This window comes from Drosophila willistoni (genome assembly GCF_018902025.1).
Source record: "Drosophila willistoni isolate 14030-0811.24 chromosome 2L unlocalized genomic scaffold, UCI_dwil_1.1 Seg168, whole genome shotgun sequence".
Taxonomy (NCBI): domain Eukaryota; kingdom Metazoa; phylum Arthropoda; class Insecta; order Diptera; family Drosophilidae; genus Drosophila; species Drosophila willistoni.
The window spans coordinates 252284-277840 of record NW_025814047.1 but is presented as its reverse complement, the minus strand read 5'-3'; the positions used below and the strand labels follow the sequence as shown (position 1 = coordinate 277840).

At 37.2% G+C, this 25557-nt stretch overlaps 6 protein-coding genes across 7 annotated transcripts; 4 read left to right on the top strand and 2 right to left on the bottom strand.

Annotated features, from left to right (window-relative positions):
* Positions 1 to 7963: 7963 nt before the first annotated feature.
* LOC6643231 (maternal effect protein staufen) lies at positions 7964 to 14489 on the bottom strand. Its single transcript, XM_023176260.2, is given in 8 exon segments — positions 7964 to 8400; positions 8474 to 8703; positions 8738 to 8797; positions 8800 to 8883; positions 8951 to 9142; positions 9207 to 11584; positions 13464 to 13677; positions 14299 to 14489. Coding segments are annotated over 7 exon segments (3285 nt in total). The 5' UTR covers positions 13622 to 13677; positions 14299 to 14489; the 3' UTR covers positions 7964 to 8217.
* Positions 14490 to 14941: 452 nt separating this feature from the next.
* Positions 14942 to 16880, top strand: LOC6643232 (serine protease inhibitor 42Dd). The gene is made up of 3 exons (XM_002066186.4): positions 14942 to 15201; positions 15279 to 16168; positions 16507 to 16880. Exons 2-3 carry the CDS (start codon positions 15311 to 15313, stop codon positions 16771 to 16773), a joined length of 1125 nt encoding a protein of 374 aa, XP_002066222.1. The 5' UTR covers positions 14942 to 15201; positions 15279 to 15310; the 3' UTR covers positions 16774 to 16880.
* Positions 16881 to 17007: 127 nt separating this feature from the next.
* LOC6643233 (presenilins-associated rhomboid-like protein, mitochondrial) lies at positions 17008 to 18741 on the top strand. The gene is made up of 5 exons (XM_002066187.4): positions 17008 to 17298; positions 17371 to 17614; positions 17680 to 18195; positions 18261 to 18460; positions 18523 to 18741. Exons 1-5 carry the CDS (start codon positions 17252 to 17254, stop codon positions 18611 to 18613), a joined length of 1098 nt encoding a protein of 365 aa, XP_002066223.2. The 5' UTR covers positions 17008 to 17251; the 3' UTR covers positions 18614 to 18741.
* LOC6643234 (RNA-binding protein 48) lies at positions 18733 to 19481 on the bottom strand. 2 transcript variants are annotated; one of them, XM_023176259.2, is made up of 3 exons: positions 19284 to 19479; positions 19068 to 19212; positions 18733 to 19010 (listed from the first exon to the last, which is right to left on the bottom strand). In XM_023176259.2, the coding sequence occupies exons 1-3, from the start codon at positions 19383 to 19385 to the stop codon at positions 18742 to 18744; spliced, it is 516 nt and encodes a 171-aa protein (XP_023032027.1). In that variant the 5' UTR covers positions 19386 to 19479; the 3' UTR covers positions 18733 to 18741. The 2 variants fall into 2 exon arrangements, with proteins under 2 accessions (XP_023032027.1, XP_046865607.1); XM_047009651.1 differs by having other exon boundaries at positions 18903 to 19017; positions 19284 to 19481.
* Positions 19482 to 19648: 167 nt separating this feature from the next.
* Positions 19649 to 21804, top strand: LOC6643235 (ribonucleoside-diphosphate reductase subunit M2). Its single transcript, XM_002066189.4, has 3 exons — positions 19649 to 19874; positions 20017 to 20262; positions 20600 to 21804. Exons 1-3 carry the CDS (start codon positions 19815 to 19817, stop codon positions 21479 to 21481), a joined length of 1188 nt encoding a protein of 395 aa, XP_002066225.1. The 5' UTR covers positions 19649 to 19814; the 3' UTR covers positions 21482 to 21804.
* A 1548-nt stretch (positions 21805 to 23352) lies between these two features.
* LOC6643236 (beta-1,3-galactosyltransferase 1) lies at positions 23353 to 25393 on the top strand. The gene is made up of 2 exons (XM_002066190.4): positions 23353 to 23695; positions 23764 to 25393. The coding sequence occupies exons 1-2, from the start codon at positions 23413 to 23415 to the stop codon at positions 24870 to 24872; spliced, it is 1392 nt and encodes a 463-aa protein (XP_002066226.1). The 5' UTR covers positions 23353 to 23412; the 3' UTR covers positions 24873 to 25393.
* Positions 25394 to 25557: the final 164 nt, after the last annotated feature.

Here is a 25557-nt window from a genome sequence, read left to right as displayed (position 1 = left end):
CGCAATTATGCACAATATAAATGAAATGTTTATATATATATTTAATAATAAAGAAAAAAATACATTTACATTTATATAAGTATACGAAAATAAGTATTATGCAAGCAATTGACGAAAGTTTATTGATTTCTATGAATAATCGTTACACTAAGCGACATGGAACGTTTTCTCAACTAGAATAGAAGTTGTTTATTCATAACTATATACCTAAACATGTTAAGGCAATCAGTGATTTCAATTAAATAGTTTATATTGCATATTGTAAAAAGAAAATGTCAATTGAAATGATTGTTAATATTCACCTACTTAATAAAAACATAATATTGTTAAAGAGCGTAAACCTAAGGTCACTTTCGAGAGGTACGAATTCCAGACCTAGCTAGAAAAGTGGAAATCTATTTACTAAACTATGCCAAATCCTAATAAATAGGTATCCTGGAAATCGGACAATATTATGGAGAGCAATAGGTACATATATTTGGGACCTCTACTAAGATATACCCCGGATGAACCTGACGTATCGCAACGAGCTGCAAACAGTTCTTAAGCCTTTTTGTCATAATCTTTAGATTTTTCATGTTACCGTTCTGTTTTCTTAATAAAAACGATTGAACTTTCAATTGGTTCCGCATGCTGATTAGTAAAGCTTCTTGGCACTCGTTATACCCTTTTTAGAAGTTATCATAAAATTATTCAGATGTTTGTTACGGAGAGAAGAAAACGTTTTCGACAACACAAACTATATATATTTTTGATCATCGTGAGAAGTCGAGTCGATATACCCATATCTTTCTGTTCTTCTGTCCGTCTGTGTGTTTCAACTTCGCGCACTGGGAGTTAAGCCCTTTATTGGCTAGTTAAGATCAAGTTGGACAATTTCTCCAATCGAACTATCACTATAAAATATGGCTGCCATTGAAACTACCGATTAAAAATCCTACATTCTTGAGCGTTATCTTTATTTTAAAGTGGGTTTAGTGAGAATTTTCTTACGATATAGAAAAATCTTATAAAATGCGAATATATTTAGAAAATGTAACTTATTTAATATATCGAAGGATCTAATGATTTTGAAATTGGACGCACTGCAAGGGTATATGAACTTTGGAGCAGCTAAAATAGTTTCTTTCCAGTTTACAAAATTTTATTTCTTCTTATTGTTGGAGCTAAAACGTTTCCCAAAAAATTGTGACTCACGGCAGAGTTTTTCTTTGTAATGCTTCCTTCTTGGTACGTGCCAGTAATTCGGCCAACAACGAGAACCATCTGATTGTGAGTTCTATTATAGATAATTATAAGGCAAAACTTATAAATCTTTTACACATAAAAAAAAACAACGCAATTCAATTTTAAAGTGCTCACATTATAAGAGTAAACTTCCCATAATTAACAACCTATTTGTTTCAAAAGTTGTTAATAGCAAACAGCATTTGCGTTTCAGTTAAACACATTTTGAAACCTATTATGCCTCTTTTATTGATTGATACATTTAGAATTCTTCCGAGAATAGAATCAATGATTTCAATTCTGTTGCCTAGTGTAATGATAGTGTTAAATACCCAAATCCATTACTCAATTGTTGCAATTGCTATGATACATATATGAACTTCAATAGACAAATTCTTGAAAAATTCAATTTCAATTTCAATTAGTTGGCATAATAAATGAACCCTATAATTTGTCTATTTTCGTATTAAAGTGTTGTTTCTTTTTTTTTATTTCCTCAAGTGTTTTCTTTTCAATAAATTAAGTAATCCAATTCTCTTACTAAGCAGTTTTTTGCTTTTGTGTATATTATTTGACCTGAGGGGGCTAATAGGTAAACCAAGATTTTGCTTCCTGCACGTGTCAATAGAAAACACAAAATATAAAAGAAAAAAAATTATTGGCCTTTGAGCTCATCATTTGCGAAAAAAAAAATCATTAATTGTGGGTTTTCGTGCATGTCAAAAGAAAAATACAAGCAACAGCAACAAATAAAATAAAAAAAAAAGAGTTATATAGTTTGTGTATTATTAAATTAGAAAAATTTGCATTCAGTTGGCCAAGAACGTGATATAATTCTATGTTTCATATATATTCATGTAGAGGAAATCGATGTTACATTCCTGTATGTATGTACTGTTTTGATGCTCACGTGCCAAATGGCCGAAGGGGCAAATTATATGCAAATCGAATCATATTAACTACAATGCTTGTATAAAATAGAAATTTTTGTTGTTTTTTGTTTCAACCACATGCAGGTTTTCACCAAATTTTCAAATCACAATTTAATAATCATTAACTTGGCATTCATTCATTCATTTGTTTTCAACTTAAATAGCCAAAGCTTAGCATACAAATTAGCCAACGAAATATTCCCACAGACTCTCGATGACGATCATCGTCATGCCTCGATGATAATTATGATCATAATGAAGATGACGATGGCGCTGAGATGTCCAGTTTGCTGATCTGATGCTGTGATGTGCCTAGTCCAAAATAACAACCGACACCGAAGACTGATGGGCGTATGCTTCTAAATGCATGTCAAACATCAAATTACTCAAAAATCATTCAAACCAACAGAGAAAAAGCATATAAAACTAAAATACAGATAAATCAAAATTAAAAATTTTCAAGCCAAAAAAAAACTTAGAGAGAGAGAGAGAGAGAGAGACGAGAAAAAATTAGGCACCCATGGAAATGGTATAATCAAGCATAGGAAAAGAAATAAAGTTTCACTTTCATTTGACTAACACCCCGACTCAAATTCCAATTTGGCATAATAATTTCTTTCGTTTTGTTTGATTTAAATAAATCTTATATAATTCAGAGAGGCTGGGCTGGGTGCTGGTGCTATGATCTGCTGCGCTGATGGTCATGATTCCATCAAAATTCATCCAACACGAACAAAATCCACCGATAAAAATTACTCACATATTAATTCGTTTAATTGCCAGAGAGAAAGAGAAGAAGAAAAAAATAGAAACAAGCATTCGTAACTATCTTTAAACATTTCCGCTGCATCCCAAATAACCAAATGCCTATTACATCATGATCATGAACCTGAAATGAAATGACAAACACATGTTGATTTTCATTTCATCTTGGATCGGATTTCGTGTCCCTTTCCCACACATGAGTTTTTATTATTGATTTCTTTTGGCAAAACTACAAACCGAAATTTCATAATCATCACACGGAGTTGCTGCTGCTGCTGCTGCTGGTGCTGCTGAGGCCAATGTTGCCGGTGCCGGTGTCGGGGATTATTATCAGTGCCATAAATTAATCAAGATACAGCAAATTGCGCCGGGTTCGGTTGGGTCTGTGAGTCTGTGGGCATGGTTATGGGCTCTGGATCTGAGGGTCCGAAAGAAATGCATATGCAAATGCCGCTTGGATACCACAAAACTCTTTGATTTAGCCGGGTGGTTTTTTGACTGCCTCACACACCTAAGCAACCTCCTAACAAGCGGCAGCCGGTGTATATAATGATAATTATGATGATGATGATGTGCAACCGTAGCATTAATTTCATTTTATGTATTTATTATGCATTTCGATTTTTTGGTTTTTGTTTTTGCCTTTGTTTTTAATCGAAACTAGCCAAATGCCAATGGAGAAAGTGTTGATTGCTGATGCTGCTGCTGCAGGCGCACCTTGACTTATTCACCACCAATGCAATCGAGACCCATCAACATTATGGGAAAAGGGTCAACAAAACACACACACACACACATACCAGTAATCAAGCATCCCTATCGTCGGTCGACCCTTCCTCACCCCTCTAAATTAGATGAATTATAGCATTTCAACCTTTGAGAGCTAAATAAAAGATAAAAAGTAAGCAATTAAAAGTGAAATGATAAGAGTTGAAATTGAATAGATTGAAAAATCAGAAAACCATCAGAATAATTATTTTTTACGTTATCAAAGTGAATATGTGAACGTGAACATTAATTGGATTGGATTGGACTTTTAGTTGGAAGAAAACTGTGGAAATCGCTGAAAGACTTTACCTCAAAGTTTTACAGAATGTAGACTATATATATATCTAAAATTATTAGACTAATTATTGATCTTAGTCACACATCAAAAAATAAGAAATACAAAAGATCCGCAGATTGGTTTAATAGTTCTACTTATGCTTTGGAAACTATCTTTGTGACTTTGGAATCATATATATTTATATATTGTCAAATGCAACTAAATCTATCTTGTAGAATTCTACTAGAAAAAACATCCGAGGGACTAATATCCTTATTTGATTTTGACAAAATTAAGCATATTTCAAACATTGATAATTCAAATGAATGCCAATAACCAAGTTTAATATTTTTCAGACTCATAAGTAAATACATATGTATATGTACATATATAATGCCAAACTTTGTTTCATTTTAAACAACAATTAAAACGAAAGAAAATATTTAAAAATTTCTATAATTTTTCCGCATTTTAAAGAATTGCTGCCATAATCATTTGCCCCACCTTCTTTCTCCTTTGAGGACTGTATATATATTCCGAAAATACTGTATAACAAATTATACAGTAAAGAAAAGTAGTTATAAATTTAACAACAAAATAGTTGATGATATCGCAAGGAAAAACCACAATCCTTAGTAAGCAACAAGATGCCATTATCAACTAATCAGTAGAAACCAAATTCAGGAAAGAACCGAATATAAAACCTACTTCCTTCATGAATAACGTGCATGGCTGATATATAGAGGTGAAGAAAGAAGGTTTTATAATCGGTAAATTGTAATGTAAATTGCCAAAAAAAAAAAGAAAAACAACTGCTATTTATGTACATTATTTTGCTGAAGATCTCATTACAGACTTAGTTAAGTAAATTATAAAAACACATTGAGGTTATTTTATGTAACAGATTAAAGATTATTTGATTGGTTCTAAATCTAAGCGACACTGAAGCATGATTTTGTCCCAAGAACTTGGAATATAAATGCCTAATATATGTGAATATTGTGTAGAGTATCCAATTGACTGTCTTTATTCTTTCCAAAATACCCCACCCCACATACAAAGGAGGAAGGTCTTCATCGAGGAACCTTTTGTCGAGTTCGAACCCCGACGTAGATGGCTATTCCCCCCCCCCGATGAAGCAATACTGACAGATAGTTTCGTCAGGGATAATGGAAACGATTGTGGTTAACGTATTCGTTTTAATTTTCTATCAAGGAACCTTCCTCTAAATGAATACTTTGTACCTACCTAAATATATAGATATTAATTTCTGTTAAACTCTATGAGTAACGGGTATAAAAAACCATCGCTTAAGTATGTAGTTTATAAACGTTTACCAGTGAGACAAGCCCGCAGCATCAACAGCATAATATTTTGCATAAATTTTGAATAAACCAACGAAAAAAAAAAACAAAAACAAGAAAAAAAACGACCAAAATCATATCGCATTAGTCACCCTGTAGCTGTCGGCACCATTATAAGCTTATTAGGTCTTTAAAACCGTTTACAGTTTTGATTTCAGATTGCGAAATATTTTATACTTTTTCGTTTTGCAAATTAACAAGCGTTTTTACATGCGTTTTGCATTTTGAGCGGGGGGAAAAAAACCCAAAAGGGACGGGCTTACATACAATATCTCAGACGTACCGAAGCTTCTATACCCTTACATTAAGTGGCAATCCATTCAATAGAACTTACTTGCTTACTTAGAATAAGTAAACGGAATCCATAAAACCTCGTCGGGTCTTAATAAAAGTTTAAAAAAAAAACACATCGCTTACCAAATACTATATTCCTTCTCCTATTATACCCGGATGTTGTAAGGGTATTAAAAAATATAATTTCTTTGATATTTTTATATAACTGAATCATAATTTTGTTTATGTTTTTGGGAATTTTCTGTATAATAGATTAGTTGTCTATGAGCCAAGAGTCTTCTTTCTTTTATGGTATTTCTTTTTGCTACAATTACATAAATAATAATAGAAACGAAATTGTAGATTTCAACTTTATTTCAATGTTTATTCAAATATGACATTTTACATAGTTGTTGTTGTTTGTTTGTTTGTTTATTTGTTTTATTATTGCTTGCTAAAGATAGACAAGACCTGAAGACTAACACTTTTTTGAACTTCATTTTTTGTTTGTTTTGTTTTTCTTAATGTGGGAAGATATGGATTGAAGGAGAGGAGAGTGGTGGGTTTGGGTTTCGAGGAGGGGTTACGATGACTTAAGGCTAATAAATGAGTTTTTTCTTTATTTTGTGGGTGTGTGTGTGAGTGTAGCGCTAGTCTTTAGCACAAATGAAAAACTTCTTATGCCTTTTTTTGGTGTTAATAATAATATATAATGAAGAGATTTCGATTTAGTTGAAGTTCTTAGTTGTTTCCTCATTTAAATCATTCTTAACTATAATAATATTATGCTTTTTTTTCATTTATAAATATATGTATATATTATGCTTATAAATTTTGAGAAGATTTTGCAATTAATTTCAGGCGTTCAGGCCATATATATTGCAAAATCTTCTAACAAAATGAATGATCTTTTACTACTCAATGATGTGTGCGTGTGTGTGATGTGTGTGTGTGTGTGTGGAGGGGGGCAAACAATGTGCATAATGCTCTTAAAATAGTTTTTTTTTTGTTATTACTTTTTATTTTTTAATACTGGGTGTGATATTTTGTTTAACTTTCAAATTGGTTACAATTCACTTAGGCTTAGGTTTATGTTAGTTTAGGATCTCTCAAGAGCAATCCATTTGACAATTCTTTATGCACATTGTTGCTTAAGACAAAATACATTTTACATAATGCAACTTAGAAGGTTAAAAAAGAGAACTCTATAATAAAAAAAAAACTGGTTTACATGAAGAACAAACGTAATTAAGTATCAATAATCAAAATTTTGGAACAATACAATTACAATAAATACATTCAGTTCAATAAAGACTTTTAATTTTATCCTACATCAAGCACAACAAAATATATATAAATGTGTGGTATATATTTAAACGAAACAGAAAACATACACAAAATGAATTTTCATCTTCTTGTTGCTGTTGTTGTTGAATTTTGTTTAAACATTTATGTAAATAGATAATTATATATGACGATTATGTAAATTGTATTTTATAGGAAAAGCAAGCAGTTGAAGCCCAGCGTTCTCTATTAATAGAAAGGACAATTTATAGCAGCTGGCATTCGAGGCTGCCATAAATCGTTCAACTTGGACCAATAAATTGCAGTAAATGAATTAGCTGCAATTTATTTAACTTGCTGTACAATCAAAACTGCATTTTTATTATTATTATTACATTAAACTTAAGTTTTAGTTAGTATACATAGATTTTGTTTATTTATTTAATTTTTGTTTTTTTTTTTTTATTATATTCATTATTCGACGAGTTTCATCAAGCAAAAACATACAAATATATGTATATATATATATGTGTGAGTAATTATATATATATATATATATACATATTGTTTGTGACCACAGCGAGCCAACGGTTTTTTAGTTTGTTCTAGTTATTCTCATAATTTGATGCCCTTTTCTCTTTTGTATCTCTCTATTATTTTTGAAAAATAAATCGAAAATCGTGATCCAAGTTAGATTTTGTATTTATTTTTCAAATACTATGAGTTTGGCTGAACTATATATATGCCGATATGCCGTGTTCATCAATTCAATTCAAGTGATTAATTAATGGAATTGGTTGCCGTTTCCATTCAAATCTAATGTTAACAATTCTTCATTTTTGTTTATGTTTCGTTTTTTGTTTCTTTTAAAGGCTATACACATGATTTTTAGGTTTTTAGTTATTGTTTCTGTTCATATATTCAATTCGATTCGCTTCGTTCAATTCTCAACAACAAAATAAATAAAATAATAACAGCAGAGTTTTGCACATAAATAAATAAATAGAATATTAACTAATAATTTGCTATTTCAAAAAGTATTGTTTTTTCATTCGCTTTTGTTTTTTTTTTTCTTTTTACATTTTATATTTACTTCACTTTCGATTTGCACACAGCGTTCTTTTTGGATTTCCTTGTTTTTTTTGTTTTTTTTTTTTTGGATTTGTGGACGGGTTTTCTTTTCTGTTTTTCTTTCTTTGCATATGTGCAAGACTAAAATTGCAGTTTCTCGTTTTGTATCCTCTCATAAGCATGTTTGATGTATATATGAGTGTGTTTTCGTGGATGTGTGTGTGTATACATATATATTTATCAACCGATTTTCGATTTATTTCTTTGCATTATTGAGCCCCAACTCACTGAGTATCTTCAATGCACTGCGCGCCGCATCATTCTGTGATTCCTCGGAACTTTTGCCCACCCCATGACAGATTTGTGGTGGATTTGTCGATAGGGTGACTATTGTGAGAAACTCATTGTGATTGCCCTTGGGATAGTCGGAGAAGTTGACCTATTGGAGCGTGAAGAGAGATGTAAGAGATGTTTTATTCACTTTAGACTTTATAGCCATAACAAAAACTCACCTCAAAATCAAGTAATTTACTTAGATACAAAAGTTGCTCTTTCATGTGTACACCAGCAATGTTGCTGCTGCTGGTGCTGCTGTTGCTGTTGCTGTTGCTCGTTGTATTGCTTGTGCTTGTGCTCTTGGTTGTTGTACCAGTATTACTGCTGTTGCTGCTGACACCACTCGTATTGCTACCCGTTGATGTATTCAAAAGACTTTCGCTGCTTGACGTTTCGGTTGCATTAGCTGCCACATTTGTTGTTCCTGCTGCTTCTGTTGCTGCTGTTACTACTGCTGTTGGTGTTGTTACTGTTGCTGCTGCTGTTACTGTTGTTGTTGCTGCTGCTGGTGCCGTTTTAGTCGTAGATTCTTTTCCTTTTTCCTTTCCATCTTCTTTGGCCTCCATGCTGGCTTTCTTTTTCGATGCTGCTCAAGATTAAAAATAGAATGAAATTAATTTTAACTATAACATTTTGTTATTTTGTAAACTTACGCTTCTTATTTTGCCTTAGGATGAGAATACCAGGCACTGGACCTGCAGGTGTTGATACCATAGGAACGTCCACTCCTGCAGCAACTGTTACCAGATCCTTTGTTGCTCCTGTTGCCGTTATTGATGTCTCTTTCGTATTTTGGGATTTGACATTAACCGCCGGCTCTGCTGCTTCTAGCAATTCCAAAAGGGCTAAAATGGAAGTATTCGCGTTTTGGGTTTATGTTTAATATTAAATTGCTCTTGCTATTCTTACCCTGAGCTGCATTTCGTTTGGCCAATTTTTTGCTATTGCCAGTTCCTCGAGCCGTGCTGCCATTGGCAGAGACTTCCATCACAAATTCCCTTCGCCTTGATGTATCATTGCCATTCTTGGCTATCAGCTCAAAAATGGGTTCCTTGTCTTTGCGATTCTGCTGGAGTTGTATGAGTTTTGTTATGGGATTCTCGGCATCATCCAGTTGCTCCAATAGCTTCTCTTTGTTGGGCGCACTGAGGCGTTTGCGACGTTCCAATTTACCAGGCAATGGGGTGGCTGTTGGGTCTGTCGTAGCTGTTCCAGAGGAAGACGAATTCTTACCAGGCGTTTTCACCTTTATGCGTTTCATGGGCGTCTGTTTGGTGGGCGTCAAGGGTGGCAATTTATGTAGCTCAATAAGCATCTTCTCGGCCGAACGCTTTTTCGAGATCTTTTTGCCATTGCCCTCACCCTCGGTTACAATCGAACCCACTATACAGGCTGTGATGAAGTTCTTCATATGGGCAGGACCCTCCTCACGAAGGACTTTAAAGTGAACTGTCATGCTGCGTTTGATGCCAATTTCATGTACCTGCGAAATGGGTGATTTCTTGTCGCCCTCATCCATGGAATCCTCCAGAGCTTCATCGGATGCACTTGTTGCTGTTGCCGACGCCTGAGTCTTCAGCACTTGCAAAGCTCTGGCTGCCGCATCATGCTTCGCCTGCTGCAATGTCCGTCCAGTGCCCACAAATTTCTGTTTACCCACAAACAATGTGATCTTACTGGGCGTGACTGGCATGGGCGTATGATGGGCCCCGTATGCACCGTGCATCAAATGGGGCGGAGGCGGTGGTAGGGCATATCGTGATGCGTGGTATTTCGCTGGGTATTGGCCTGTCCGTTGATGGCCCCCATAGATGCCATGCGGATGCATTGGCGGCCCACCCAACTGAACAAATTGTCGTCTAATGAAGGCAGGAGGCGGAGGAGCTATCGATATTGGCTGTTGTTGGGGCTGTTGTTGCTGCTGCTGTTGGGTTAATCCCGCCGCGGCCGCCGCCGCCGCTGCTGCTGCTGCAGCTGGAGTGGGCAATAATGAAACGCCACCGTATTCCGGAGGCAATGGCATTTGCATAGCCGCATCTGCAGGTGGTATTTGCGTGGGATCCAGCAAGTAGTAAGTACGTTGACCCAATTTCATGGCCAGAGCATTAAGCTCAACCGTTGGCGTGATGTGAGTTCTCGATGAGCTGCCCTCACTTTCGCTGCGTCGTATCTTTGGCGGCGGATGTTTATATTTGGTCTCCTCGATGGCCTTGGAGGCGGCCAAATGTTGAGCTTTTTTGATCTTAAAACCATCGGCCGAATACTCCTCATCGCCCAGCTTAAGGGTGACGGTAAATGTTTTACAATGGGCTGGACCCCGTTCTCCGGTCAAACGATATTGATGTGTGATCTTATTATATCTGGCCAGTTCATTGACCAAGCACATGGGCGTCTTATCCTTGCCATTGCGGCCCGAAGCAGAGACGCCATGATCCTCGTTAGGCAGTGTGGAATCAATTTGAGGTTGTATATCAGTGCTAAGGCTGCTGCTACTGCTGCATTTATCACCATCAATTGGAATCTCAACTGGCAGTTCTGACAGCTGCGGCGGCGGCGGCGGCCCAACTGGACACTGTTCAATTGTTTCCTCCCCAGCAGCCCCAGCGGCGGCAACTACCACCGCTTCTGTGGCAATGATAATATTGTTGCTGTTTGCCTCCTGAACTGAATGTGCTGACAATTGTTGGCCATTGACCTTCGATTGCCGATATGTGTTCTGTAGTATGGTTTTAGGGGCATAATTTGTAGAGTTGCTGTTGCTGCTGCTGTTGTTGTTGTTGGTATTGGCACTGTAGTGGGCATTATTGTTACTGTTGTTATTATTGTTGTACTTGGAAGGTTTCGCCTGGCTCATATAGTAATGAGTTGGTGGTGGCGGATGTGGGGCATAGCTACTTAAATGAGCAGCGGCCATGTGAGGATGCTGAGGATGTGTTCCTGGCGGTGGCGGTGGTGGCAATTGATTGTATGTAAGTTGATTGTACGCCTGCGGCAATGGTGGAGGCGGATGATTATGACATTTCCCCGAATGGCCGTTACTGCTGTTGCTGTTATTGTTGTTGCCGATGTTGTTGTTGTTGTTGTTGTTGTTGTTATTAAGATGCTGATGCTGTTGGCGAATCTTTTGCATTTGATTATTATTAGAATTGTTGTTGTTATTATTATTATTATTATTATTGCTGCTCCCATTAATGTTGCCGGCGTTATTATGATGATATACAGCAGTTCCTCCTGTTCCAGGCTGTTGATGCTGCTGCTGCTGCTGCTGCTGATGATGATGATTCAAACTAAAAACCAAGAAAAAAAAAAAAGAAACATTAAATTCATTAAATGTTAACTAGAGAAGAAGTGGGCTTTTGTGGTCAAAAGAAGATTATTTGAAGACAGTAGAAAACTTCTGCTGCTACCCATCTTATCTGACCGTCTCCTTCTGTCTGTCTGTCTGTCTGTCGTCCTTCTGTCTGTCTATTGCCGTACTCTTACCCCACTCCATCTTCTGCCTGATCGTCCATTGTTATTGTTGTTGCTGGACAACAGCGGTTGAGCCTGAACAATGGCTGAAAATCCCTAACAAAGCACAAAAGCCGCATTCTCTTACGCATCGTGTCATTTTTCGCCAACTGTCAGTTTCAATTGAGATGCGCACCTTCTTCCACCATCGAGAAGATCGAGGGTATGGGGGTACATATGTACATTCATACCAAAATAATGAAAAAGGGTTTGCTTTTGCTGCTGAACTGAACTTAAGGGACAGAAATTATTGACCAATAAACATATGCATTTCGCAACTGAGCACAATCAGCTCAAAATGATCACTTTAGATATGGCCAATTATAAATGATAGACATCGGTTACATTCCGACTCAAAATATACATACAAGAATTTTCGAACAATAATTTGTGTTATGCAAAAATGTCAATAGAAGTCCTTTACTTCTTTTAAAAAACAATTTCTTTGAGTTTCTAGTTCAAGTTAATTTCAATTTCAAGTTGAGTTTTCCTACATAAAGATCGCCGTACATTTTATCATCCGCACACGGGAAACATAATCTAAATGGTAATTTCAAAAAATAAATGTCCTTTCCGTAGAGGTGTCCATTTAGTAGGCTTATATATAGTCTTTTAGGTATTCTTCATAGCTTATAAGTATTTCTCACAGAAGAAGACAAAATTTCATCCTTTTTTGATTTTTGAGGATTAAGCACAAAGTTAATTGATTTATGGAATATAATTAAAACTTAAGTAAAAACCAATTCAATTGAAAAAAAATACTAATTGAAAATGTATAAGGTGAATACGTTTATTTCTTCAAAGTCATTCTTTGATCAATTAAATAATTGCCTTTAAAGTTATATAAATATGTCTTTTTTATTAATTTAGAAGCTTTTTCTTTCACTTAGTCAATTAACAATTAATAAACCTTGTTAGGATCAATCACACACTAAACATATCAATTTTCGATTGATTTATGTTTATTTAACTGTTCCAATTTGAACTGTCTTTCATATGTTTAACGATTTATCACTTTAAATATTTGCTGATTAACCATCACCTGTCACTTGCCTTTCATTTTTCTCATGGAAAGGAGAAAAGAATTTGCGCAAATATTCGCTAACGAGATGAATGAATCAAAGGACATGGAATGAAATCGCGCGCGCACGGCCGAGCGTTTCGATGGCCAGGCAAAACGCAACTGCCAGCCAGCCATGATACGAATGGTGAACATATGATCGACCCAGAGAATAAGAGAGAGAGAGAGAGGCAGAGGGAGAGGAAGAGAGAGTTGAAATAAAAAAGAAGGGCAGAGCAGCGATCGGTATCCTTACGAACGTCAAGGATAATTGCGCCCAGCTCTTGGCAGCGGCAGCAGAATCGAAAGAAAAAAACCCGTTATCAAGCGGAAGTCATGCTGAGAGCAGAAAGAACAAAGACCCACTGGAAATTATAATTTATGAGTTGAGAAAATGGGATGATGAGTCTCACACCGATTGCCACTGACAGGAATTAACATAATTGCCGCAACGCAAAGAAGGCAAAGAAGAAAAACGCATAAACCAAGGAGAGGGAGACCCGACACAACATGAGAAAAGTAAAATCGTCCATCGTCGTTTTAGCTCTAGACTAGCAGACTAAATCAAATCCTAGATAAGTTTTTAGCGTTTTTACCGTGCATGTGCCGCCTGTGGTTGTTGTGGCTGGGGCGGCGGTGGCTGCTGCTCCAAACTTGGATGCATGGCCATGTGATGGGCATGTCCAAGATTCTGATGATGACCATGGTGATGTGTAGCTCGTCTCACGGCGTTGGCATGGACATGATGTTGCATGTTGATGGATGAATGTGTTGTTATTGTTGTTGTTGTTGTTGGGGCAACGAATGCAGCTGCAGCATCACGGGAGAAGAAAAAAAAATAAAATAGAAGACAAAAGAAATGTTTTTATTGGCCATAACAAAAGGGGATAAAGGTGTCTTTTTGTTTTGCAATTGTGTGGACGTCGATGTCGATGTCGCCGCTGCTGATGTTGCTGCTGCTGCTCTTGCTGCCACCGATGCATTTACATGCATATGCAACGGCAACAACAACAACAACAGCAACGTCGACAGTAACAGCAACAAAGTCTCAAGCCATAGGCGATGGACGCGCCTATATCAAATTGTGACAGGCTAGGGGTAGGGAGTATTGGAAGGGTTTCTTCTTCCCGCCTCTGGCCCTGCCCTACCCCTCCTTTTTGCTATTGCAATGCCATGTTGCACTTTTCTAGTTTTTGTGGTTGTTTTTTTTTTTTTTTATTCTCGAGACTTTGTTGTTGTTGCTGAAATTGGATAAAATGCAGCTGCATTTCTTGGAATTTATCATCCACATTACGAAACCTGATTCGCTTTAGCCATTTCTTGACAGGATCTCAGGATCGTTGAACTGACTGGATCACGCACACACACACACACACACACATTTAAAACACATTCCACACGTTCCTTGATGGTCACTAGAATCCCGCTTACCTTAAAGGTTCTTCTCTTTCAATCCAAATCCCCCAAATCGATTTGCAACCAGAGAAAACGTCGAAACGGTAGAACTTTCTTTTCGCTGTTAGCTTAGTATTAGTTTGTTCTACCCTTCAATGGCCTCTCTACTAACGGCATCGACTTGGCATAAACAACAACAATAATAATACACTTTATTTATTTATTTAGAACTACTTTAACACTTAAATTAAATTGATAAAAACTAAATTTGACTGTGGCTGCGGATGAAACTCGGAAAATAATGGCATCTGGACAAGCGGGAAGCGGGGTGGTTAGTGTAAAATATTTCAATTTGGTCACCCTAGCGTGTAGATAGCGGTATCTACGTACACCGTATAGCTCTGTGGCGCCATTCATATTGTCTAACTTTTAAAAATCTTTTAATTTTATTCAAATATTATTTCCTAATAATACCATTTAGTGTAAATGAAAACCAAAAGATAGATATTTTCAAGTGGCCAATATAAATTGTTTTAAAGATTAAAAAAATTCAAATTTTTATAACGAAAATGAAACAGTTTCCATTGTGCCGCTACCTTGACACACTATGCGTTTGAATAGTTTTAGAATTAATAATAAATATAATCATCTGGGGAAATAACCGTGATTAAGGATGCAACTAACAGAGTCCGAGTAGCTACATATGCTAAATCTAGACTATGATATCAGCAGTGCCCAGAACTTCCGTTAAACAAATAACAAACATGATAAATAAATAACTATTGCCGGCAAAAGGTGTCCCATCTCCTCCAACGCCACTCGAACTGATAAGATGAATCACCCAAATTGCTGCTGGCAGCGCAGTTGGCTCTGACGCCGCCGCTTTCGCTTTTGTTGTGGCCCCAAAACGGAATTTAAGGCATTCCAGTGTAGACAGCGGTAAGTGGAGGTCGTCCCATACATACATACGCCCATACGTACGGAAATTAGTTTAAACAAATATATTGATTACGCAGCAAAAAGTACACCCACCCAACGATATTTAAAGATGTTTGATTTCAATTTGGAATTTGCCCGTGGCGGTGCCCGCTTTACCAATGAGTTGTTCCACCTGTTAGGCTCTGGAGGAGTCAAAGAGAATGTGGTCTTTTCACCCTTCTCCATTCAGACATGTTTGGCTTTGGCTTTTGTCGGTGCTAAGGGCGAAACAGCAGATGAGATAGCCAATGGCTTGCACTTCGTATCAAACTTCCCACCTGAAGTGGCCCAGACGTTCCAGTTTGTTTTGGAGAAATACAAGAACAGCAGTCTCTTGAAGGTGGCCAACAAGATTTATATACAGGAGGGTCATAAGTTGAAGGACAGCTATTCCCAGGCCATTAAGGAGCAATATCATTCTGAAGCGGAATCTATTAATTTTGCATTAAATGATGCCGCCGCCGGAGCCATTAATAGCTGGGTAAATGCCAAGACCCAGGGCAAGATTACGGAGCTTGTGTCTGCGGATAGCTTCTCGGACTTAACCCGTTTGGTGCTGCTCAATGCTCTGCACTTTAAAGGAAGCTGGGTGCACAGATTCCAGGAAGCTGCCACCGCGGAAGATGATTTCTGGGTAGCTGAAGAGCAATCGGTTCGTGTGCAATACATGAATCAAAAGGCCAAGTTTGGATACGGTTTCTTCAGCGATTTGGGTTGCACTGCCTTGGATATGCCATACAAGGATTCCGATTTGTCCATGTTCGTTTTGTTGCCCCAGGAACGTGAGGGCCTCAAAACTTTGGCCGAGAAACTAAAGACGGTGAATCTTGTGGATTTGGCCGATAAACTTGCCGTGGAGGAAGTGCATGTTAAATTCCCTAAATTCAAGGTAGACTACTCCCTAGAGTTGGCCGACAAATTGAAACAGGTGAGTGCAACCAGAAATAGAATTTACCTGATCAATTAATATTTATTGGAACTTCATCTTATCTGAACGAAATACTTATGGTAGCTTATCAGCGTCACTCGGACAGTTTTTTATTTTTAAGTTTATACGTAGGTGCTAGATAAGACGCAGTCAACCAAGTCACCACAGCCTGCGGTTCGTGCTAAAGATCGTGTCTCACGTCTAAATTATACAATATTAGTTGCATTTTTTAACTTGACACACCTTTATGGGTGCAAACCTATCTTATCGATCGAAAATGACCTCATCAGTAATTTGTTTGACATATTTCCTTTTCGCTTTCTCATTCTTTTCTTCAGCTCGGCATCAAGAAAATGTTCGATGCTGGCGCGGAATTCGATAACCTGCTGGAATCCCCCGAAGGTATTTTTGTATCCAAAGTATTGCATAAGGCCACAATTGAAGTCAATGAGGAGGGCACTGAGGCAGCTGCCGCTACTGGCATGATCATGATGACGCGCATGATGACATTCCCCATTCAATTCCAAGCAGACCGCCCCTTCTTGTATGTCATCTGGAATAAGAAGAATATTCTCTTCGCTGGTGCATTTGTGAATGCTCCTTAGATGATTTTATGACATATAAAAGATACTTTCTCATCATTTCATATGCACTTTGTATTTATTTTTTTTGTTTCTAAATTTTAAATAAATGAAACGTACAAAAATGTAAACTGTTGCATTTTTTTCCCCGAATTTTAGTTTTCTAATTTAAAACGAATGTAGACTATAACTACAGATTATCTTTAGGATATAGTCATCTAGGAAGCTAACTTCGTTAAACTTATTTAAATGTATAATCACAACAGAAAAGTAAAACAAAATTTGGCAAAGATAAAATCAAAAATGTTTGTAACAGGCTTTTAAAAATCGATTTAAAAAGAAAGCCGTTAAATCAATCGATTGTTTCCTCTGACTCATCGAAAATTGCGTTGCCAGAGTTTGCACTAAAGACAATCTGGTTTCGCTCTATCAAAATGTCAAAAACATAACAAACTCATAATATATTATTTTTTATGCAAAATTGGTCAATTTCCATACTATTATGCTTATGAACCGTGCGCTATGTAGGAGCTGGCTGTCCCACGTCCCGTAAGTAGGCTAGACCATTTGAAGCAACCGGTAAGAGTTTAGACAAAGTCTATTGAGCGGTTGTATGATCAGTTACAGGTTTCAAGTTCCCCAAGTCCGAGGCGATCCCACACTGCCAGCTGGACGAAGACACATATTAGGCACAGGCACAACGATACCATGGAGACCGCCGTCGGGTGGAGGTGGACGTCACTTTCACGGGAACAGACACAGAAACAGCAATGTAAAGCCCTTACCCGCAGAACAACAAACGCCAGCCGAGAATCCGACAGTACCGAGTAGAAATATCATCAAAGCGGTGGCCTTTACTGGAGCCGTAAGTGTGAAGAAGTAGAGGGAATGCAAATGATATTTTATTATTATGACTCTGTTTTTCCCCAGTTCAGTTTGGGCTGCTTTGCCGGTGCAACCATTATGGAGTACGAAAATACGAGAAGCATGATCCTAGCAAAAGCCAAACAAGCTCGTTTTGGCTGGTGGCAGAGTAGATCTTTGGGTGAACGGGATAGCTGGAGCCAGCTAAAGCAAGACATTCGAAGGCAGTGGGACTCATTAACGCCAGGGGATAAAGTATTTGCGCCGCTTCTGGTCTTCAATGTCTTGGCATTTGCCCTGTGGCGAGTGCCATCAATGCGAAACACCATGATGACTTATTTTACCTCAAATCCGGCAGCCCGTGTGGTCTGCTGGCCCATGTTCCTCTCCACATTCAGCCATTACTCGGCCATGCATATATTTGCCAATATGTATGTTTTGCATAGTTTTGCGAATGCCTCAGTTTTGTCAATGGGCAAGGAACAGTTTATGGCTGTATATCTGAGTGCCGGCGTTTTCTCCAGTTTGGTGAGCGTGCTTTATAAGGCTGGGACAAGGCAAACGGGCATGTCCCTAGGAGCTGTAAGTCATAATTCCACTATTAACTTCATTAGATCTTCTCTAAATCAATTTCTTTTCGCTTTTAGTCTGGTGCAATTATGGCTGTTCTGGCTTATGTCTGTGCCCAATATCCAGACACTCAATTGAGTATATTATTTCTGCCAACCTTAACCTTTTCAGCGGGAGCAGCAATTAAGGTCATAATGGGCATTGATTTTGCCGGCTGCGTCTTGGGCTGGAAATTCTTTGATCATGCAGCGCATTTAGGTGGCGCCATGTTTGGCATGTAAGTGAATTATTTGTTGTTCCTTTGTTTGGTGTATGATTTTGTCCTTTTCTTGATTTCAGTTTTTGGGCACAATATGGTGCCCAAATGTGGGCAAAGCGCATTGGTTTGCTTAATTACTATCATGAGCTTCGCCGGACCAAGCACAAATAGGAAATCAACCTGGCCAAGTGGAGGAAAAGTTAGCAAGTTTTAATAGAAGTATAACGATAAAAGCATTGTGACATCTATTACTCTATCTCTAGTTCGTTAGGTTCAATAAAAAAAGAAATATGAGTGGACTATTTGCATTTTTTTGCCGTCGACGCCTGTTCCTCCTCTTCTTTTTGCTTAGTTTCGGTCAGATTACGACTTAGGCGATACGAAACCTCTGAGCGACGTTGTGTTAACTTTTCCCTCAGTTCTTGGAGTGTTTCCCTTTCCGGGGCATAACTTATATGCAGAATGCCACCATAAAACTGTTTGGCATCCATTTGTCGCTTGGCTCGACGTGCCACCTCAACACGATCAAATTTAACGGCAAACACATCGGTAAAGGCCTCCAGTTCCACTGTTTACTGACCAACATATCAATAGTTGTCTTGATTTGTAGTTTCTCTATGCTTACTCTTGTTAGTCATATCCTGCGTGATGCATATGCAGGACAGTAGCTTTCCAAACTGTTGCAATTTGTTTTTGAGATTCCCTTGTAGCTGGATTTTAGGCACACCGAAGACCAGCAAATGCTTTGACTCGCTGGCCACGGTGTAGACCTACAAAAAAGAAAAGAAATGGTTATGATCGTTGTGTTGGCTGTCAGGGAAGTACATATGTATATACTTGCCTTTACTGCTTTTAACTCACGCCCTTGGCGATATGGAAGCCTTGTCGTGCAGTACTCAAGGCGTTTGTGATGCTCCGTCGATGATGAAGGCGTGGAATCCATTTCCTGTGACTGTCATGACCAATTGTAAGAGAATTATTGAAACCAATCCTGGCCAGCTTCTGGCAGCCAACAATTTATTAGTGATGACAGAAAATAAAAGACCAAGCAATACCCATATTAAAATATCGATAATATATAGATCGATACCCATATTAACAGTGTATAGTGTGACCAGATTTCGCAGATTGGGCAGCTGTATTGTAACTACAATTGGCGGGAAAAGAAAATTGTTTTGCGCCCGGCATATAAAGCCGACAGACCGAGTTTTTCCTGACTCATTTGCTGAAGAAGTACTGAATAGTGCGATACTAAAAATAAACACTCGCCTTCCCAATATAACCAACAACAACAACAACAACAAGTGATTACATTTTAATTCAACTAATAAAGATTACATCTAAATACAAAACACAACAAATCATATAAATCATGTCTCAATTGGCTAGCAAGGAAAACATTACCGACAATCTGGAAAAATTTTCGCTTAAGGTGAGTGTTAATTGACACGTTTATGCAAATAGTATATATAATTGAGTTTGTGTGTGTGTGTGTGTGTAAAAATTTTCCCTTATAAAGAAATGCGTAATTACAGAAGTTTTATTCTTTCTCTAATTAAAAAACCCACCTGTAGAGTCCCAGTAAAAAGGTGTTGACAGAAAGCGAGCACAATGCTCGCAAAATGTCTGTTGCTACGGATGAGAAGGAGTCTCCGGCTCCAGCTACAGCTGCTCCTGCTGATGCTGGTGCATCAAAATCGATAATGGACAAAAAAGTGGCACATTTCGACCCTTCGCTTGAGCCACTGCTTCGTGAAAATCCTCGTCGTTTTGTTATCTTTCCCATTCAATATCATGACATTTGGCAGATGTACAAGAAGGTATGTATACACAAATATACATATATAAACATGTATTCTGTTGTGGTGGGCGGGGGTAAAAGGGAGAGAAGGGCACGCTGAAATGGGCGGGCATTTCATCATAAAGCGCGCCAAAATTCTAGTCACGTCGCGATCGTGTCGAGTTGCATGAATAAAAAAAAAAAAAACTATTATTCACTCGGTAAATAGTTGTTGGTTTATGATAACATAAAGAGATTATCTATAAATGTGAATTAGGTGCCATGCACCACCGAACTATATTCGAACCCAAATCGAAAGTTTAGATAAAACGGTTTTTATAATGGATATTTTTTTTTATTTTTTTTTCGATTCTTAGGCCGAAGCCTCTTTCTGGACAGTGGAGGAGGTTGATCTATCTAAGGACCTTACTGACTGGGCCCGTCTCACCGACAACGAGCGCCACTTTATCTCCCACGTATTGGCTTTCTTTGCCGCCTCCGATGGCATCGTCAATGAGAATCTTGTCGAACGTTTTAGCCAGGAGGTACAGATTACCGAGGCACGTTGCTTCTATGGCTTCCAAATTGCCATGGAGAACGTGCACTCTGAGATGTACAGCATATTGATTGACACCTATATCCGGGATCCACAGGAGCGTGATTACTTGTTTAATGCCGTTGAGACTATGCCGGCAGTGAAGCGCAAGGCCGATTGGGCTTTGTCCTGGATTTCGTCGAAGGCTGCCAATTTTGGAGAGCGTATCATTGCTTTTGCTGCTGTAGAGGGCATCTTCTTTAGTGGCAGTTTTGCCTCCATCTTTTGGTTGAAGAAACGTGGCCTCATGCCCGGCCTGACATTCTCCAATGAAATGATATCACGTGATGAGGGTTTGCATTGTGACTTTGCCGTTTTGATGTTCCAGCACTTGGTTCAGCGTCCGAGTCGGGAACGCATCATTGAAATCATACGGGATGCTGTCCAGATTGAACAGGAGTTCCTCACTGTTGCCTTGCCTGTGAATCTCATCGGCATGAATTGTGACCTTATGTCGCAATATATTGAATTTGTGGCCGATCGCCTGCTGGTTGAGCTGGGTGTTGGCAAAATCTACAACACTAAGAATCCCTTCAGTTTCATGGAAATGATCTCTCTGGATGGCAAAACTAATTTCTTTGAAAAGAAAGTTGGCGAATATCAGCGCATGGGAGTGGTCGGCAATCGCCTGGACAATGTCTTTACCCTAGATGCGGATTTCTAAATCTACCACTAACGGAAACACTGCCGGTTACGTGTTTCGAGTGGCAATCACATACCTTTTATTATATATTTTCTTAACTATATTTTTGTAATTAGGCTTTAAGTGAAAAATCATTGACTCACACTAACCAAAAAAAAAATCTTTTCTGACGGTCTTTTCTAATTTTCCATGCAACACGAATAGATTTCGACCCTCTCCATTAGGCACAAATTGACTTCCATAGACACATTCGGATTTTATACTTACTATTAACAACACAAATTATCATTGTACATATGACATACACTAAATAAATTTTAAATATACATTACTTTTAACTTTTATTGTGAAATCTTTGTCTGGGCACTGGGAATTGATTTTTTATGTTGATCAAATTTAATGGAAAAAAACAACGTTTATTGTAAAACAAGTCCGTTTCTTTCTTTTCAAGGTTATCACAATAGTTTCCTAGAAAGCTAAAATTCCAAGAATAGTGTGATTTATTTCCTTCTACAATTACAGCATTGTATTTAGGGTCTACAGGAAATTCCCTCTGTTGTGATGGTCATGAATTTATAATATATATGTATGTGTGTATGTACATATGTTCATACATATGCATATGTATAGCCAGAAATGTTTTCTACAGGGTGGAAAATTTATACTTTCATAGATAAAATTTTGTAACCATTTGTTAAATGCATAAATGTATGTTTGTATAGTTTTAAAAAACTAAGAAATAAAAGTTAAATTTTAATCTGTTTATAACATTGCGTTTATAATAACTAATCAATTTTCGTAAAATGAATTTAATGTAAGAGACAGTGGCAAATTAACCAAAAATCTTGAAAAATTACCAAAAATTTACTTTGAAAATGTATGTGTTTCTACTACAACAAATTCTAAAAAATCGGACAATTTGATATTAAGAAGTATTATAATTAAATTAAAAAACATGTCATTTTGTTTTTCATTGATAGCAAACTATATATGTACATATATATTTGGTTCATGTTTTTGGATTTTTTTATATATAAATTATATATATTGCCAAATTTTGAAATACAAAAAAACAGTAATCAATGACAACAGTATATTTCGAATTTTTTGTTTTTATGCGTTAATGTATGATTGATAAATTATTTAAAACTATTAAGTTAAAGGCTAAGATTTTTTTTTCAAAATATACAAGATGTCAACCAATGTTCAAGCATTTGTCTACAAATATGGCCTATACTCAGCTATGGGTTTTAATTATTTTTCAATTTTCTCGTTATCACAACAAAAGTGCGTTATGATTTTGACAGCCCTGGCATCTGTTTAGTCGATAATCCAGCCTGCAAATGAAAAATTAGCGCGAATTTTAAAGAAAAAAGTAATGTTAATACTTTATTGTATTAAGTAATGTTGACTGACAAAGAAGCCGAAATGTGGTGAAAGAAGACCACGCCATACAATTTAGCAATATAGCATAGGCGCCCGTATTTGAACTGGTTAAATTTCTTTAAGCAAAATTGAAAATCACAATTTGCTGTGATTTCGATGACACCAGGGATTTTTCAAAAGTGGTGCTAAATTAACTTTAAAAATTTTGAACTAGTTAGTAGTTGGGAGTTAAAAACACCCAAATTAAAAAAAAAACCAACGCGGAAACGAGAACAGGCGGTAAAGTGTTTGCCTTTTGCTGTATTGGCAACTCTGTTTTTTGGCTTGCAATCAGCTGGGTAGCAAATTTTAATTTTTCTTTATCAACCGGAGTCTTTTTTAACTTATTTAACTGGATGGCCATTAAAAAAACAACAACAAAGGCGATGCCACACTCAAAATATTAAATGGAACCCTATCGAAGTCCTTATCAATAGATAATCTATAAGTAGTTGGTCAAGGTAAAAATTTTTTGAAAATGAAATGTGTTGCTTTGGAGCTAAGAGAAGGATGCATATACCATTGAAATGAACGTCACAATTGAAAATGCAAATGGAACACGTGAGGAGCATTGTGCTCTGCTGGCGGATACTAGTTCGGGGACAACGGCATCAGGATCTGAAGAGGAGTCGTTGTCGAGATCGAGTAAAATGAAAATAAGACGAAGAACTGTACGAAACCAGCGAGGACATTGTCCATTGCCACGCAGTGTGAGACGTCTGGGGTTTTTTACACTGTGTTTTTTCTTTGCCTTTGTATTGCTGCTGATCTACCTGCCGCTCATCTACATGGATGTTCAGAAACGCAATGGTAAGAGGATTTTTAAGACCACCCTGTGACCCTTTGTTTAAATTTCTATTTTTGCGTATTTGTTAAAGTGAGTCTTCCGGATTGGACATACAATACATCACGCAACGTAAGGGACTATGTGGACACTCTGCAAGACTCAGATACTGCGACAATTGTTCCGCGAGAATTTTGCCGTAAGAAAACCTTTCTGATCATAGCCGTTTGCTCAGGTCTGGGTAATTTTGTGCAACGTCAGACCATACGTGAGACCTGGGGCAATACCACCGAATTCAATTATCCAGCTTTTGAAAAAATGCATCGGCATTTGAAAGGTCATTATCTGATGCCGAAGGCTGAGCGTTTGCGTTTATATTCGGAGTACCTGAGCGGATCAACCAACAACCTGAGGGCGACCGTTCGCATTGTTTTCATCGTGGGACGTAGTCAATATGAAGCCAATGAGACTTCAACTCGTCTCCACAATGAGTCGGAACAGTACAACGATATTATTCAAGAGAACTTTATTGATAGCTACAATAACTTGACCCTGAAATCCATTATGGCCCTAAAGCACATAAGTCAGAGTTGTGGAAATAGCACTGCATATTTTCTTAAATGTGACGATGATACCTTTGTGAATGTGCCCAATCTGTTGCACTTTCTCCTTGGAGGAACCATACCGCTCTACAACGATACTCTCGACTATCACGATCGTTCAACATTTCTTGTGATGTCGGCACAAAATCGACTAAACGACACCACAGAAGTGATGCGTGGTCATCAGTTTTGCAATGTATTGCCAGTTAGTGATATCAGTAGTAAATGGTATATGCCCTACTATATGTATCCGCGTGAAACGTATCCCAAATATCTGTCTGGAGCAGGTTACCTGTTGTCCATAGATGTAGTCCAGAGACTGTATGAGGCTTCTTTGAATACATCAATCGTTTATTTAGAAGATGTCTATATCACTGGTCTTTGTGCTCAACGTGCTCATATCAAACGACAGCATCATCCACTGTTTAGTTTTATTCACTCAAAACATTTGTGCTCATTCAAGGGCACCATAGCCCAGCATCAATTGAAAGGTGATACTATGGTTGAGGCATGGAATTATGTTTCCGATTATAGTATTGAGTGCCCGCCACCTGGACGGTATCTGAATCATATACGATTGCGTAAAAGCTCAAATTGTTAGTCTTAGATAAGTGTTGTTAGTTTATTTTTTCGCAAAAAGATTTTTAATTCAATACATACTATGTATTTTTGTTTTTGTGTTCACTTTTATTTTTGTTTATAAAGATAGTTACTTAAATGCAAGAAACATTGACTTTATGATACTAGTGTCCAAAATTTAAGGAAGTGATATTAATTGATTTACCACTGCATGGCTTAGTTTTTAGTTTATTTCTATTCAATTATCCTTACGTTTACGCCCAATCGATGACTTAATATACGCATATTTATACGCACATTTATTTATACCTGTGACTATCATCACATCTACTTCTATCACATATATTCATATCAATGTTAAAAATAATGCTAAGACAAAAAACAAATGCGCTACTTACGTATGTTTGGCTTCCAATATTATTGTTAAATCCCCCTCATACCATGTAAGTTAATATTCTAAATTTGATCAAACTATGTATGTATGTATGTATATTTATTACGTCATAATTCGAATCAAAAGAAAAATAAAGAGAGAAGCTGATATCAAATTTTTTTATCTTAAGCACTAAACTATCCTCTCCGGCAAAAATCGACATCACCTTAATAACTATATACTTACTTTTTTTTTAATATTTTATTGTGTTAAGTTGGAGATAACCAGCCGAAGGACTATCTATCTATAGGCTCTCTATTATTAATGGGGTTCT